Source organism: Notamacropus eugenii, chromosome 6 (assembly GCF_028372415.1).
Source record: "Notamacropus eugenii isolate mMacEug1 chromosome 6, mMacEug1.pri_v2, whole genome shotgun sequence".
Lineage (NCBI taxonomy): Eukaryota > Metazoa > Chordata > Mammalia > Diprotodontia > Macropodidae > Notamacropus > Notamacropus eugenii.
The window spans coordinates 142,849,895-142,865,584 of NC_092877.1; the positions used below are offsets into that span (position 1 = coordinate 142,849,895).

The 15,690-nt window shown below is 41.1% G+C and overlaps 1 protein-coding gene across 4 annotated transcripts in view; it reads right to left on the reverse strand.

Moving 5' to 3' along the window:
• ZNF827 (zinc finger protein 827) overlaps nt 1-15,690 on the reverse strand; it is a 244,153-nt gene that overhangs the window by 162,432 nt on the left and 66,031 nt on the right. For all 4 annotated transcript variants that reach the window (XM_072621179.1, XM_072621180.1, XM_072621181.1 and 1 more), the window contains exon 4: nt 12,889-13,369. In XM_072621179.1, coding sequence (XP_072477280.1) covers nt 12,889-13,369 — 481 coding nt within the window. The remainder of the gene's footprint in view (nt 1-12,888; nt 13,370-15,690) is intronic.

Genomic DNA, 15,690 nt, shown 5'->3' on the forward strand with positions numbered 1-15,690 from the left:
AGAATGGGATCACAGAGCCAAAGGTTTAAAGCTGGGAGGGACCTCACCACTAAGGCTGCCAGTCAATAAGCATTAATTACATGCTTACTATGTGTTGGACACTGCACTAAAGCACTAGGGATACAAAGAAAAGCAAAAATGGCCTTTTTCTCCAAGAAGCTTGGATTCTAATAGAGAAAGATTAACATACTATACGAGAAAGATGTATACAGGCAGTATGTACATGTATACTGGGCAGTCGCCTAGTCTGCCCCCTTCTTTTTAGAGATGAAGAAAATGAGGAATGCATTGCCCAAGAAAGCAAGCTCATATCTACCTCCAAATCCACTGACTTAAAAGCCAACACACTACCCAGTTCCTTCATATTTCAATAGAATTCCAATGAGCTAACTCTTAAAAGTAGAATGAAAATGCTTTAAATGAATATGTACTTTTATATAGTCACTTTATCTCACTCTTAGAGAAGGGGGTGGAGAATAATAGTGGGAATAGTGAAAAGATAACACATAACTTCACATCTAGACTCTTCCATTTACTAGCTATGTGATTTTGGATAGGTTTCCGCTCTCTGAACATCAATTTTCTCCTTCATGGAATGAGGTGTTGGACGACGTTGAACCTTCTGAGGTCCCTTTCCACCCTCATGTTGTGTGATACTATAGTTCCAGTTTTCAAAAAAGTCTCTGTTGTGATTATTCTATCTTCCCCTTTAGAGTTCCTTCACTGCAAAATATTCTTTCCTCGTTAAGTTCTAGGTTGAGGACTGGAAAACAATTAGACATTACAAGAATACTGGAAGCAAATCCTAATTTCTAGACAAGGTGTTGACTCCGTGGAAGCAGTGAGAACATATAAGTGGTTTTAGGTTCTTTATTACAAGAAAGAGTGATCTATAGAATTAGACAAAAAAGAAAAGCAAATGAATTAGCATCATGAAGTTCACAGAGAATAATGAAGACTCCAGAAGGTTTAAATACATATAGGTATATAGTTTTTTTCTCTTTGAACCTTCAAAGATTTCAAAATGGATCAACATCAAATTTTCATGACTGTAAATGGGAATGACCCTACAATATGGCAGGATGCAAATGGCTCCACTATGCCCTAAGTGAGATGGTAGTCCTAGCAAAATCTTTATTTCTTATCCTATCTTTCTAAAAAGCTGTTTAGAGTCATTATGTTACTTTGAACTTCATTTAAAAGGTTTTTGCCAGATTTACCTAAAATTGGAGTAAACAGCTTGTATCTAGGTCCAACACTTAGTGAAAGCTCGGAATGTTATATATCTAGAGAAACACTTCTAATGCTTCAAAAACTAGACTTACTAACTACCTGGGTCACTGTCATCATCAATCAATCAATCAGCACTTAGTATGTTCTGGACGCTGTGCTAAGTGAAGAGGAAGAAAGCAAAATCCACAGCAAAAATGACCCTGCTCCCAAGGAGCCAACATTTTGACAAGGGAAACCACGTATAAAATCAGTATATACAAGATACATACAGAGTAGATGTTAGGTAACCTTAGAGGGGATGGCAAGATCCAGGAGGAGTGGGAAAGGCTTCCTGGTGGGATGGTGTCAGAGCTCAGTCTGAAAGCAAGGTGGTGATTCTCAAAGTTGGATCCAGTGAGAATACTCCATGCATGGGAAAATAGCCAGTGCCAAGTCCATGAGGTGTGGAGATGGAGCTTTGTTCATGAAAACCTCCAAGGAGGTTGATAACATTCCTCAGAAGACTCCAGTACCCAAAGGAGGAAGTTTCTTGGATAACGTAATAGAACAAAACTGGTCAGACCGTATCCCTCTGAATTGTTAAATTTGGAAAGCAGGAAGTTCCTGGTTTTCATTCTGACCTGTCAAAGAATCCTTAGGCATAAAACTAGCAACCCACCAGAAGAATGGAGAAGAATCTCACGATATATCAAGGAAGGATGCTGGAGACTTTTATTTGGCCAACCTTAAATTCACCACACCACTGCCCTTTTGTACTTAATTCACAATTAAAAGGCTAGATGGAAAGTATGAAAATGCACCTCTGAAGGCTACCATTCCTGCAAATAGATCTCTAAGTGATCAGAAATATTTTTACTGACAGCAGCACTATGAAACCTACACTTTGAAATTAATGACATGACTGCGTAATTGCCAGCTTTTTATTATCCTAGTGTAAAAAGAAAACCCAAAACCCAGAGATGCAGAAATATGTGAACTGAAGAGCAATTTTCTCTATTTTTTCAGAATCTGCTAAGGGCAGAGCTATCTGCTGGCTCACTGAAATTTGTGTGTCTCATTTATTCTGTTCTTACAAATAGTTCTTCTACCCACCAACTCTCTCAGACGGCTAAAGATTGGTTGGTAAGAGTACCTTAGAACAACTGCTTTCCAGAAGCAATTCCAGAAATGTGGCTTTGGCTATGTGTTGGAGTATGGGAGGGGAGAGGTGGTCTCTTTTATCAAGAGAGCATTCATTTTGCCATCTGAGTCAGATCCCCCAGCACTGAAGGCATGCTCTAATCAGGAATTAGGAAAATCATGAAAGCAAGATTACCATCCTAAAGAATAAGAATCAACTTTTCAAAATTATGGGGAGCTAAACTAAAATACAAGAGAATAAACAATGGTGCAAAGTTGGGAAAGGGTTATCCAGAAGGAGAACAGCATTCCCTTTTCCAATTCTAAGAGGCTAATTAGCTGTAATTAAGAGACAAATAGACCCTACTTGCTACCATGTGTCACACTGTCCCTGGACACCAAATTCTTTAAGCCCTCAGCGAGGAAATCCCTGTAAACCTTGTTGAAAAACTGCTCTTTTTGCTCAGATGTGTTTTTTGATTCCTTTACAAAGCAGATTCTAACACTGCAGGACAGAGCAAAGAAGCAATTCAATGCTAACTGAGCACAGATAAAAGCTTTGGGGGGACAGAGGGTGAAGTTGAGGGAGTTGGTAAGTTGGTTGCTAAGGTAACATCTTCCTGAAGGAAATAATCACTGGGTGACTGCAAACTTTGTTGAAACGAGAAGGGAGAAATGGGATAAAAGAACAGTGGCATAATTTCTTTTGCCTCTATTTTTTTAAAAATATTTCTGACCTGGACCAGGAAAGATCAAGGAATAAGGGATGAAGAGAAGTCTTCCTTGAAATTAACAAAGTAATTCACATTGAGAAGGAATGACTATTTCATAAGAATTAAGCATCCGTATGAAGCGACTGTACTATCAACAATTCTGGTGACAATAGATGGCGAAAACTCCTATCACCCAAACAGCAGGCAGCTTTTTTAAGGACAGGTCAAGCTTTTCAACATCTGGATGAATTGTAGATGAGAGAAAGTAAAAGGTCTCCTGGAAATAGAAAAGTAAGTCAAGGTTTAATTAAGCAGGGATTATAAAAGTTAAATAGTATAAAAACCCCAAAAGTTCCTTTCATTTTGTACCTCACTATTTGTATTTTTAAAAAATCTAGCATTATATTATATTTGTCCTGTATTGTATTTATAATAAATAATGAATGTTTAGTTAGTTAACAGGCTACGTTGACTTTAAATTATGGAAAACATAAGAAACTCAACTGAAAGCCTTATCTTCTCTCTTTCATAGTTAGGGTCAGTCTTAACTGGGGTGGTAGAGGGGAGGGGAGTGTCTATGAAACGAACCCTACAACATTACCAATCACCAAAGGGTAGCTAGCAGATATACACACTGCCAAAAGACAATCTAACTCCATAAAGCTAGCCTCCCGTTTTTCAGACTTACTAAGTGAGGGCAAGCAGTATATCCTCTAAAAGCCCTGACTCCTCAGAACACAAAAAGTTCGATCTGAGCTGTACCTTAAAGACCTGGTAGGGTCTGGAAAGGCTGGAGGTGGGGGGAAGGGAAGACAGCATTGGAGGCAAGTGACCAATATGGAAAAAGGAAAAAAACTCATGGAATGTTGGAAGGCCAGAGAGGAGACTAATGTGGCTAAAGTTGGAATTGCATGCTAGGGAATAGTGGGAAATGAGGTTGAATAGGGAGGGTGAGGTTGAATTATAGATAGCCTTAAAAAAAGCCAGGCAGAAGAGTCTGGACTTGATCCGTATGGTTTGGGGCAAGGAAATGACAATGATGAAAGTTTCTAAAAGACTAATATGGTGGCCGTATACAAGACGGATGGAAGTGAGTCTTCTCATTCCAATCAAGGTATGAAAGGATGACTAGCCCGGCAGTGGGAGGAGCAGTAGATATAGATTTGAGATACAATTTGTAGGAAAAAAAGCAGCAGGATTTAGTGGCTGACTATAGGAGAATTTAAGGGAGAAACGAGTCAAAAATGACTGAAGTTTTTTGAGCCTGGATGAACAGATTAAGCAAAAGCTCTGTGGGGGTGGGGGGTAGAGAGGAAATCTGGATTAAATTTTATTTTATTTTTCCTTTTTAAATTAAATTAATCTCATCTAAGATAAATCACTATTTTCCCTTCTTCTAAGACTACTTTTCTTATTTAACAGGTTTTTCTCACTGTCAAGAGATCATCTCAGGAGGGAACTAGCACTTCTCTGCTCCTAAAAAAAAGCTTTCCTAATCCTCCTATCACTCTGTCTCTCTCTAACTCTCTGTCTCTGTCTCTCTGTGTCCTCAAATTACTTGATACTTATTTATTGGTATAAATATTGAATTCTCCCAGAAGCATCTAAGTAACTTGTGATCAAGGACTGTTTTTCTTTTGTCTTTGGATCCCCAGTAAAGAGAGGTGGCACAGTGGTGAGGGCACTGAGAGTAAGGAAGACCTGAGTTCAAATCTAGCCCCAGACACTTACTAGTTCTGTGACTTTGAGTCTATCACTTAACCTACCTGCCTTGGTTGTGAGAATTAAATGGGATATTCTTAAAGCACAATGACTGGCAGAGAGTAGGCACTTGATAAAGGCTGTTTCCTTCCTTCCCAGTGGCTTGGGTGTTGTCTTGTACGTGGGAGGCACCAAAGGGCAGTGGAAAGAATGGTTGGATTTAAAACCGGACAATGTGGGAGAGTCATTTAATTTCTCTTCATCTCATTTTTTTAACTATAAAATGAGGGGGCTCATGTTACATTCAGTAGATGAACACGGAGGTCCCTTTCATATCTAAATCTATGATCCAAAATACTTATTCAATTGAATTATATGGCATTTCCATATGGAAGGCATACAAATATTTTAAAGAGTCAAAAAAAAATTTTAAGTACCTCTGTGGGAAGAAAAAGAAGCAACCTACCACTCATTCGGAATAAATTGGTACTTTGACAGATATTTACATTTTGGACCCCACCTGTGATTTTTTTGGTGCAAGAAAGAACCAGGGAAGGAGGAATATCTACTTTCAAGGTAGAGTAGTGCCTACTCTTGCAACTTAGAAATTTGCACAGCACAGAGCAGGTTTAAGTGATCTGTCTAGGGTCACGCAGCCAGGATGTAGCAGGTCTCTAATCTGGGTCTTACTGATTCAGAGATCAGCTGTCTGGTCCAAGTACTACCCCAGGTTATTGATGGACAGGATACATTACTAGCAAAATCCCTAGTGAACCTAAAAGCATTCATGATGTTCTGAACCAAACACATCTAACTTAATATCAAAGAAAGGACAGGTGCTGAGAAAATCTGGCTGACTTTGTAACAACAGACAAAACAGCCAGAGCCTGAATTCTGTGTACATGTATTGCTAGTCCTTCACTCTGGGAATCTGGGAGAGCTAACAAAGATTCCATTCATCTGAAGTGCACATAACTCCAACCTCACTCTATATTTTAATTACCTCTGCCCCTGTAACTCTCAGCTTAATGCTGTCTTCTGCGTATGTCCCACTCCAAGTAGCACAGTGCCTTACACGTAGCTGATGCTTAGAAAATCTTATTTCAGTGAATGAATGAATGAATGAATGAATGAATGAAGTAGGATGTCTATTGGGCAACTATGATACACTGCCTCATGGAGAAGACTAGGACATCTTTCTGAGAATGTCATAAGTCCCTATATTTAGCATATTTCAAACTTGATTCATAGGATCATAGATCTGGGGTTTAAAAGCTGGCACAGTGGATAGGTTGCTGGACTTGGAATCAGGAGATCTGAGTTCAAATCCAACCTCAGATATTTACCAGTTCTGTGAACCTGGACAAGTCTCTTAATGTCTGCTTGCCTCAGTTTCTTCGAGTGGGGATAATAATGGGACCTACCTCCCAGGGTTGTTGTGAGAATCAAATGAGATGGTATTTGTCAAGGTGTGTAACATAGTGCCTGACATATAGTAGGTACTTAATAAAGACTTGTTTCCTTCTGTCCTTCCTAGAGTTGGAAAAGACTTGAGGACCTCGAATGCAGCTCCTTCATTTTATAGATGATCACACAGCCAGTAAGCCTCTAAAGCAGAATTTGAACCCAGCCTTTCCTGACTCTAAGTCCAGTGCCCTATGCACCACATCATGCCACCTACATTGATAAAGTCTCTAAATGAATCTTCTTACATGGAAAGTTTTAGCCACATAATCAAGGAATGGCCATTACAGAAGAGATATGACCACGACAACCGAAGATGGAAGGGGGACATTGTCAAGAATCATCCAGCTGGCAGGATCAGAGTATGGAAATGGAGAGAGCTTCCCCGGCATCTCCCGAGGCCTGTGCAGAAGTGTGTATAGTCAGTGCACAAGGAAGAGGGTCACTTGGAAGAATTTCCTTCAAAAGAACTGATTCATAGAAAACCAGAGCATTTCATTGGCCTGCCAAACAGTTAACATTGTTTAGTGAGCCCATGGTGACATGACCACAATTCCATAGTTTTCTTTCTCTCTCCTCCAACACCAAAACCAAAGAAAAGCCAAGATACTGGTATACCCTTGTGCAGAGTGAAACTATTTTAAACCTTGAATCTATAAGTCCATGAGCTCTAGAAGGAAGAATTGCAAATGAAAGATTTTTGTGCCACTGAAAGATCTCTGCATGGAACAAATACATTCAAAAGGTCCACCAAGTATGAATAAATCTACAACTGCATTTTAAATCTAGTTAAATAGTCAAATTTTCCATTCAAACAAAAAAAAAATCAAATTTCCCAGCACAAGTTGGAGGAGGTCTCTCTAGGCAGCATCTGGTCTGATTTTAGTGGACCACAAACTCAATGACTCAACAATATGACATGGCCAGAAAAAAAACAAACTAATGTGATATTTGACTCCCCCATCCCGTGAAATAGTGTTCAGGATGAGGAAGGTCATTGTACTAGGGCAGTACCCTGCCTACCCCACAGGGTCACACTGCAGCTGGACTATTGTGATCAGTTGAAGAGCCTAGGAACTTAGGAAGGAAAGTATTAAGCAAGAGAGCATCCAGAGGTTGATCATCAAGATGGCACAATAGCCAAGGGGAGGAGGTTATACTCCATGGGGATCATTTGGATGTACTGGCAGCAGTTAGTCAAGAGAAGCATAAAAAAAAAGCTTATAATGGACGCTACTGATGCCTTATGGTATCTGAAGGGTATTTCTGTGGAACAGGTAGTAGATTTGTTCTGTTGGCTCTAAAAAGCCAAAGGAGGAACAATGGATAAAGGACACAGAGGGGCTAATTTAGGCAAGACATCAGGAACAACTTCCTAATGATTCGTGCTATCCCCAATGGGAATGGAATGCTCCAGGAGGAAACTCCCCTGCAACAAGAAGACCTAAATAGCCAATTGTTGCACATCCTTGTATAGGTGCGAATTGGAATAGAAGATCTCTTAGTTGTTTTCCAGTTCTGAGACTCTCTGTCCACCATTTTGCCTGGTCCTCACTTGTTTTGTGGTTGGGTTATGGTATTATTCTTCTTTTACCAGACTGGTGATTTTCTCAGTCCCCAGAACAACCTGAGGAAATTCTCTTCATCAGTGATCTTAAAGAGCTCCTTGGGACACTAGGAGCTACATGACTTACCCAGGGTCACACTACTGGTTTGTATCAGACGTTGGACTTGAACTTAGGTCTTTCTATATCCAAGGGCAATGCTTTATACCACAATGCTCTCACCATTTGCCTTGAAAACACCCTGAGGCTGAATGACCACATGTTCGCCCAAAAGAAAATGGCCTTCTCTCCATATTAAGAAAATTTGCTTCTTCATTTTGTCAAAAACAGACAACCTGGAAGATTTATTTTATTTGTCTTTGTGCCACTTTCCAGATTTAAAATAGCTGAAATCATTTGTATCTTTCATTTTGGAAAACTGGGAACTAAAAAGCCATTCCAGCCTGACAGTCAATGTGCCAAGATTCTGTCAACTGCAAAGATACAATTTGGAGAGTGAGAATAAAATTTTATGTCTTGAAAAGCATAGTTTACAGAAAGAGAGATGATAGAGGGTTTTTCAAACACAGTTTTAAATTGACCTCTGGTGAGGTACCCAACAATTAAGATGCATTTCTCTACATCTTTTGAACTTTAAAAGATCCTAAAGCTTATGATAGACCCTGTAGTGTCCGACATTTGACTGGAGCCCATCAGATCCCCCTCCTGTTTCCTCTATGACACTACACAAGGAAGAACATGGGGATCTTAGAGTGAGTCTGGGCCAGGTTCTTGCTTCTTATCACTTTAGACTCACTCTCATCTCACATGCATTGGGCTCACCAGATGTCACTCTGCCTTCTCTCCCCTATAGTTAGGGATAGAGAACAGAGGAGAGCAGCACTGAACATACTATCCTGTAAGTACCATGAGACTACCCAGGGCTTAGAAGGTAGAGCATCCACTACTATAACTCACTGGTGAAAAAAGGTCTAATTAGGCTTATGCTCACAATAACAATCCCAAACTAATTTGGTCCCACAAAGCACTGAGATTCAGAACACAGAGATGGAAATCAAACCTATTGATACCAATTCAAGTATGATATAGTAATGGAACATTCTTGGCTAAAAGATAGGTTGGGGAATGTTTCAAGCAAAGTAGAGAAAATGAAGTTCATTTTCATACCCAAAGTTGGCCATATCTACCAAAAGCAATTTCCTATTTAATATTTTACAGTAAAAGAGAAAATACCAGTGGTACTGAAAGATTCCTTCAGAGCCTTCATTCACATGAGCATCACGAACTAGTAAAGAAAACATTGCTTTACAAGAAAGAGCAGTGACTTATGGGTAAGCACAAAACCACGGTAGTGGCCCGCTTTAAATCCAGCCAGCCACTCACCTCAGGGACGAGTTTCTCCCTCCTTTCGCCCCTACTCTTGTGCTCCTAAGGTAGATTCCAGAATGACAGTGTTGAATTAGGAATACAGATCTGAATCTCAAAGGCTCCGCCCTTTATTTCAAGTCAACATCACATTTTCCCCAAACCTAGAGAACCGAGAGAGAGGGCAGCAGTAGCCTGCCTCAGGTCAATGAAGAGCAGCTAGGCCTGCAGAATCATCAGTTCTAACAAACACCATTTCTCTTGCAGGGATACAAGAGGATGAAGAGGGAAAGAACACAACGTATGTCCAGTTGAGAGAAAGGGGAACTAATGCTGGTTCAGGGAAGGAATTTGATTGGTCTTATCATAGGGACTGTCACTGAAGCCAAGACATCTTAAAAACGTGGGAGTTTGGGATCAATCTGGAACAGCTTCCCCTGCTGCAAATTTTAACCTTATGTACTGTCATTAGGGATATTTTTTTAACTGCAATTTAAAACCAAGGAACAAGATCATTGCTATGAGAGAGCCTCTCCCCTTGGATTTGGTGTGCTCCTCCCCTCCCCCTTCTTTCATGGAACAAGTAGGTATCCGCATGTTTGAATTTGTCACTGTTTTCCAGTCTGCAGAGACAGTGGTCTGACTGGCACAGCCACTCACAGACTTCGTGCAAGCAAACAGCTGCACCCTAGAGTCGCAGCAGGTGCACTGGGGGAGCCCAGCTGAAAATTCGGCAGGAGAACAATAGTGCCGTTATGAGGCCAAGAGATGGGGCCCCAAAGAAGAAACAACCAGTCTACTACTTCTGATGGCAGGAAGAGCTAAAGACTCGGGCAGCAGTCCAGGGAAATTTAGCCTCCTCGTCTGGGAAACAGGCATTCACAGAAACTGCCAGGTACCACTCACTGCATTCCACACCTCAATCAAAGCCCTATCGGGAGGCAAAGCACCACCAACTATGTGGTTGGATGCAAATCCCTCCAGAAAAACATATTCCTTTCCTTTTAAAGGAACACCACCTCCCTTGGGTAGCACTGCCACATTCACCAAGTTTCCATTTACATCCAAATATGCGCAAAAAAAATTTACAGATGCATCTTACTCCCCCAGTGACTTTATAACATGTTGCTAGGTAACAGTGCATACAAGTCAGGTTCCTGGACCTCTGGTAAGTCACCATAAAATAACTGCATGGGTCTTTTGCATAAATAGTGTGTATTTGTATCTGTTTTCTGATGCCAATAGATCAGTGGGCAAAGACATATCAGTCTGCCGAACTGTAAACAGCTCCTAGTCTTTTGCTAATTGAAAAACATTAGCTCAGGATACAGAGGTTTGGGTAGCAACCCTTCCCCTTTCCTCCCTTTCTTCTGACTTTGAGAAGGCTTTTTCCCCTTCTACTTCTCTACACTGAAGTCTATGCTCAGAGTAGCCATAACAAGTCCTCTTATCTACTGCTGGCCCCAGCAGAGGTCTGGAGCCATTTACGGCATGATGTCGTCGTGCACCTCTTTGAGAAAAACACATCTGAACTCAGTGTGAACATCACCATGCATCAGTTTTTCATTTCTAGGGATTGTCTCAAATAAAAATCTGCCTTTCATGGAGTTCCCCACCCCTACTTTTCTACCCTTCACCTTTGGTCTCAGGCCCTACGGAGTCTTCTAAGAAAAGCAAATTCTGTCTTTTTTCTAAGCTTGAATTCATAAACAAGCAGTTTCCTCAGAATCATAGGTTTAGAACTTGAAGGAACCTTAGAGGTCAATGAATCCAGCTTCCTCTTTTTTCAGGTGAGGAACCTGAGGCCTAGGGAGGTTAAATGACTTTTTGAGTAGCAGGTTTCTGAAGAGGAATTTGGATCCAGGTCTCCAAGTCCAATGCCCTTTCTATTGTACCAGTGGTATCAAACTCAAATAGAAACTGGTGGCATATAGATTTAGAAAAGCATAAATTAACATTATCTATATTTTATTGTATCTTAATTTATCTTGTTAAACATTTCCCAATTATGTTTTAATCTGGTTCTGGCCATGAGTTTGACAGGTCAGTGATTCACCACTACATCTTTCCCCTGGGATTAGACTGGGATTATCTTCTGGGGGGTGATAATCAGAACAACCAGAGAAGACTATGAGAGAAGGGTATAAGAGGAAGGTATAAAAAAGACTATAAAATAATGGCTAGAAAGCTGGCCTTGGAGTAAGGAAGACCTGAGTTCAAGTCCTTCCTCTGACGCATACTAGCTACGTGTCTACGATTACTTAACCTCTCAGTGTCCCAGACAACTAACAGGAAATTAAGGCAAAGTGGCAATCCACATCAGTGGAACGAATTTCCATACAAACACTGATAAAATCCCAAGTCCAGGCAACATATCTCCACAAAAAAAAAAAAAAAAAGAAAAAAAATCTGGATAGATTAAAATAACATAGCCTTTTAAATAGTACAGCAACTTTTTTTTAAATCCATGAGAAATTTTTATATTAAATGACCCCAAACAGATAAAATTATGTATATCTTTAACTCCTATTGCATCATTAACCTCAAGGTAGGATGGTCCTAAAATCCATGAGGCTTTTATACTAACTCCTACTCTCTTCCCCCACCTCCTGCCTTCTGTTAATTTCTTCAACACCCCTTACTCTATTGCCCACAAATTCTCATTCTTTCTAGGAATTCCTTCCAACCCATCAAGGGTAGTCTCGTCACTCCCCTGATGAGCAAAGATTGGGAGCCATGAGGACATGAAGCCGTTTCACAAGACCCAACAGAAGTCTCACAGAGCAAAGGGATGAGCAGGTGAAGCTGAACCTCCAATTCACCTGGCAGTGACATTTAGTAAAATGCAACTCACATCCCGCTTAAAGGAAGGCGGTGACCAATTACTCTCCATTTAAAAGGGTATTGTCAATCTCCAAAGAGCTGAAATGGCATTTGGAAATCATCTTGGGGACTGCCATCTTCACTGAAAGACAGAACCAATTCTCAATCGACCTTTCCCCACCCTCCACACTGCCTTTAAAATTTAAAATCCTACTTTAAAAAACTTCATAAGATGCCATGTTACCCAACCACGTGCCCACCCAACCAACAATGTAGTCAGCAAAAACACACCCCTCTCTCCATCTTGGTATCTGAATAATCACAAAACAGGATGAAGGAGAAAACAAATGGTGACAAAGAGAAAAAGAAACCCTTGCATAATTTGCTGCAGGCTAGGGGAGGCAACGAAAAGGAGTAGAGTGCTTTCAGAATTTCTTTGGAAACCTTTGTGGTGTACCCACATTATAAAAAAAACTACACTACCTAGTGCTAATCTGTGTTTCTTTGTCCTAAGATGCCTTTAAAAGTGAGATAGCAAAGAACAGATGAAATCAGATACATTCCACCCAGGCATTTTATAGAACCCAAAGCAGGGAGAAGGTAAATGGGAAACCCAAGGTCACAAGGAGCATCTGGCAAGGGACCAAGGCAAAGCTTTGGCTTCCAATGTCATTATTATCACCTTAAACACACACACACACACACACACACACACACACACACACACACACACACCAAAGACAGATAAAGAACATGCAAAAAAGCAAAGAAAAATGTAAAAAAGAAACCAAGCCCTTTTATTAACTGACTAGGCCCAAACAATTGGAGCACACAGAAGGGAGGAGATAGATGGATGTCAGAGGCCCAACAAGAAAGGAGGCAGGAGCACCAGCCTACTCAGTTACCTGACAGCTTCATAAGAAAGTCTGATGCCATCTTCACAGAGATGTCTTGGCTGAACAATGCTGAGGCGGTGTTGGCTACGTAGTCTGAGGTGTCTTTCAGTTTTGTGTTGTTCATGGGTCTATCGGCAACATTCAGGGTAAAAGAAGGGGACAAGCCATTATCTTCCTTGGGCTCTTCCTTGACCAATAAAGGAGGAATACCAGTACTGCTCTGGCTAGTCCTTTCTGGAGTTCTAGACATGACTGGAGTCCCCACTAACTCCGGGCCTGTTCCTTCTCTTTGCTGTCCCAAACAGGCACTCTCACTGAGCTGCGGGGACCCCTTCACATCTGTTTCTGGGATCTCCTCCTTCACCTTGGCTTCTGTCCTCAGGAAGTGCTGATGGCACCGCATGTGGAGCTTCAGGCTAAAGTGGCGGGAGGAGGTAAAAGGACACAGCTGGCACTGGAAGGTCTCTCCTCGGTCCTGGTGTTGATGAACCTGAGGAATGGGGAGGGTGGGGTGAGGGGGGTCAAGGGACAGGAAGGGGAGGAACACCCATGACACATTTATAAGCTAGATCTCATTACATATTTCCAAAACATCTACAAATCATTCTTCTACAATGCAAACAATAAAATTAAGAAGATAAAAATCTGAAACATGTCATATCTGTGGTCTTAAAAAGAAGGGCAATAATCCCAAAGGGAGCCCATAGAAGTTATGGAGCTCATTCCTACAGTCAGGAGGATAGTTTTTCAATAAACAATTCATTAGGAGAAGCATCAAGTTGTCGTTCAGTTATGTCCAACTCTTCATGGCCCCATTTGGGGTTTTCTTAGTGAAGATACTTGAGTGGTTTGCCATTTCCTTCTCCAGCTCATTTTACAGATGAGGAAACTGAGGCAATCAGATTAACTTACTTGCCCAGGGTCACACAGCTAGTAAGTGTCTCAGGTTAAACTTGAACTCAGGTCCTACTAAGTCCAAAACTCTATCCACTGAGCCACCTAGCTGCCCTAAAAGTATCATGGAATAGTGTAAAAGGCTCTGGATATGAAATCCAGTGGCCTAAGTTCACAGGATAATAGAGTTAGAGGTGAAAGTGACCTCAGATATCATATCTAATTCAATCTGCTCAATTTTCAGATGAGGAAACTGAGGCCCAAAGAAGTTAAGAGTCTTATTCTAGGTCATACAAATTAGTAACATCAAAAGTGAGATTTGAATTCAGGTCTTCTATCTCCAATGTTCCCTATCACCTAATTAAGGAATACAGAACATATATACACTGCATCACTCTGATTTAAACACCAGTCTGCCCCTTGTGGCTTTGGGCAAGTAACTCAGCTGTAAAATGAGTACTCAACTACTTCTAAGGCTCCTTACAGTTTTAAATCTAAACTCCCACCCATTCTGGCTGGATCTACCTAGCCCTCTATGCAACAAATCCCAGCTGGTCATCTTACAGCAACAAACTATCCAATTTACATAATAATTAACTAGGGTCAGCATAGGTACCTTGTCAATTAATTTTCCTGACAACAACAATACTTTGCATTTATGGAACACCTTTCACCCAGAGACTTAAGTGCACTTTGCAAAGAGAGTCTCATCAATTTTCAAAACACTCCTCAAAGTTAACGGTATTGGACCAAGAGTTAAGAGAGTTGGAATCTAGCCCATTTTCTCCCTAGCTATTCATGACACCATAGGCAAGTCACTTTATGTCTCTGGGAATCAGTTTCCTCTTCTGTAAAGTCAAGGAATTTAAATTTTTTGTTACAAGGGAAGGATCACTGTAGTTGAGGGAAAGAAATTTATTGGAAATACATGTGATATAAAAGCAAAACACATCAATTAAATTTTAAATAAACTAAAATAAAATCAGAGAACCAAATTAAGATGATTCAGAAAGATCTTAAAGCACTCTACAAGGAAAAGTGACTTAACCTCATTGGCCCTCAACTTCTTCAAGGCCTTAGTTTCCTCATACGTAAAATGAGGGATTGGAGTAGACAACCTTCCAGCCTTAAATCTCTGAGCCTATGATCTAGCACAGCTTTCAAGGATGGAGAAGTGAGAAGCAACACAGTACAGAGGGTAAAGAGGGCAGCCCATGAGTCAGGAGCATCTGGGTTCAAGTACCGACTAATGTGTATGACCCTGGTCAATCACTTAGTGTCCCAGGCAGCTCTAGAAGAAGTCACCCATTAGGTGCCAGTCTGAAGCCCCTATGGAGGAACTTTCCACTCAGAGAAAAAAAGGAAGAGAAGAGAGGGAAAGAAGGAAGGAAGGGAGGGAGGAAGGAAGGAAGGAAGGAAGGAAGGAAGGAAGGAAGGAAGGAAGGAAGGAAGATAATGAAGAAAGAGAAAGGAGACAAGGAAGGACGGAAGAAGGGAGGGAGGGAGGGAGAGAAAGGGGGGAGGAGAGAAAGAGGGAGGGAGAGAAAGGGGGAGGGAGGGAAGAAGGAAGGAAGAGAAAGAGAAAGGGAGGGAAGGAAGGAGGGAAGAGAGGGAGGGGAAGAAGGAAGGGAGGGAGGGAGGAAAGGACAAGAAAAAGCAGAGAAGGGGTTGTATTCCCATTTCGTCGAAGGAGAAATTCAGGCACAAACCTCAGTGTTTTACACCAAAATTACACACTCGGAAGTCCATGTGGAATGGACCTGAGAAACCGGGTTTCTGCCTCGGTCTGTCTCTGCCAATCTCTGTTAGATCCCTGCAGAAGCAGACTTTTCCAAATGGAGGATGGCTAAGCCCCAGACTCCAATGTGTGGCACAGGAAAAGAACGCAGACGGCTGCATCTGATTCTAATCCACTCT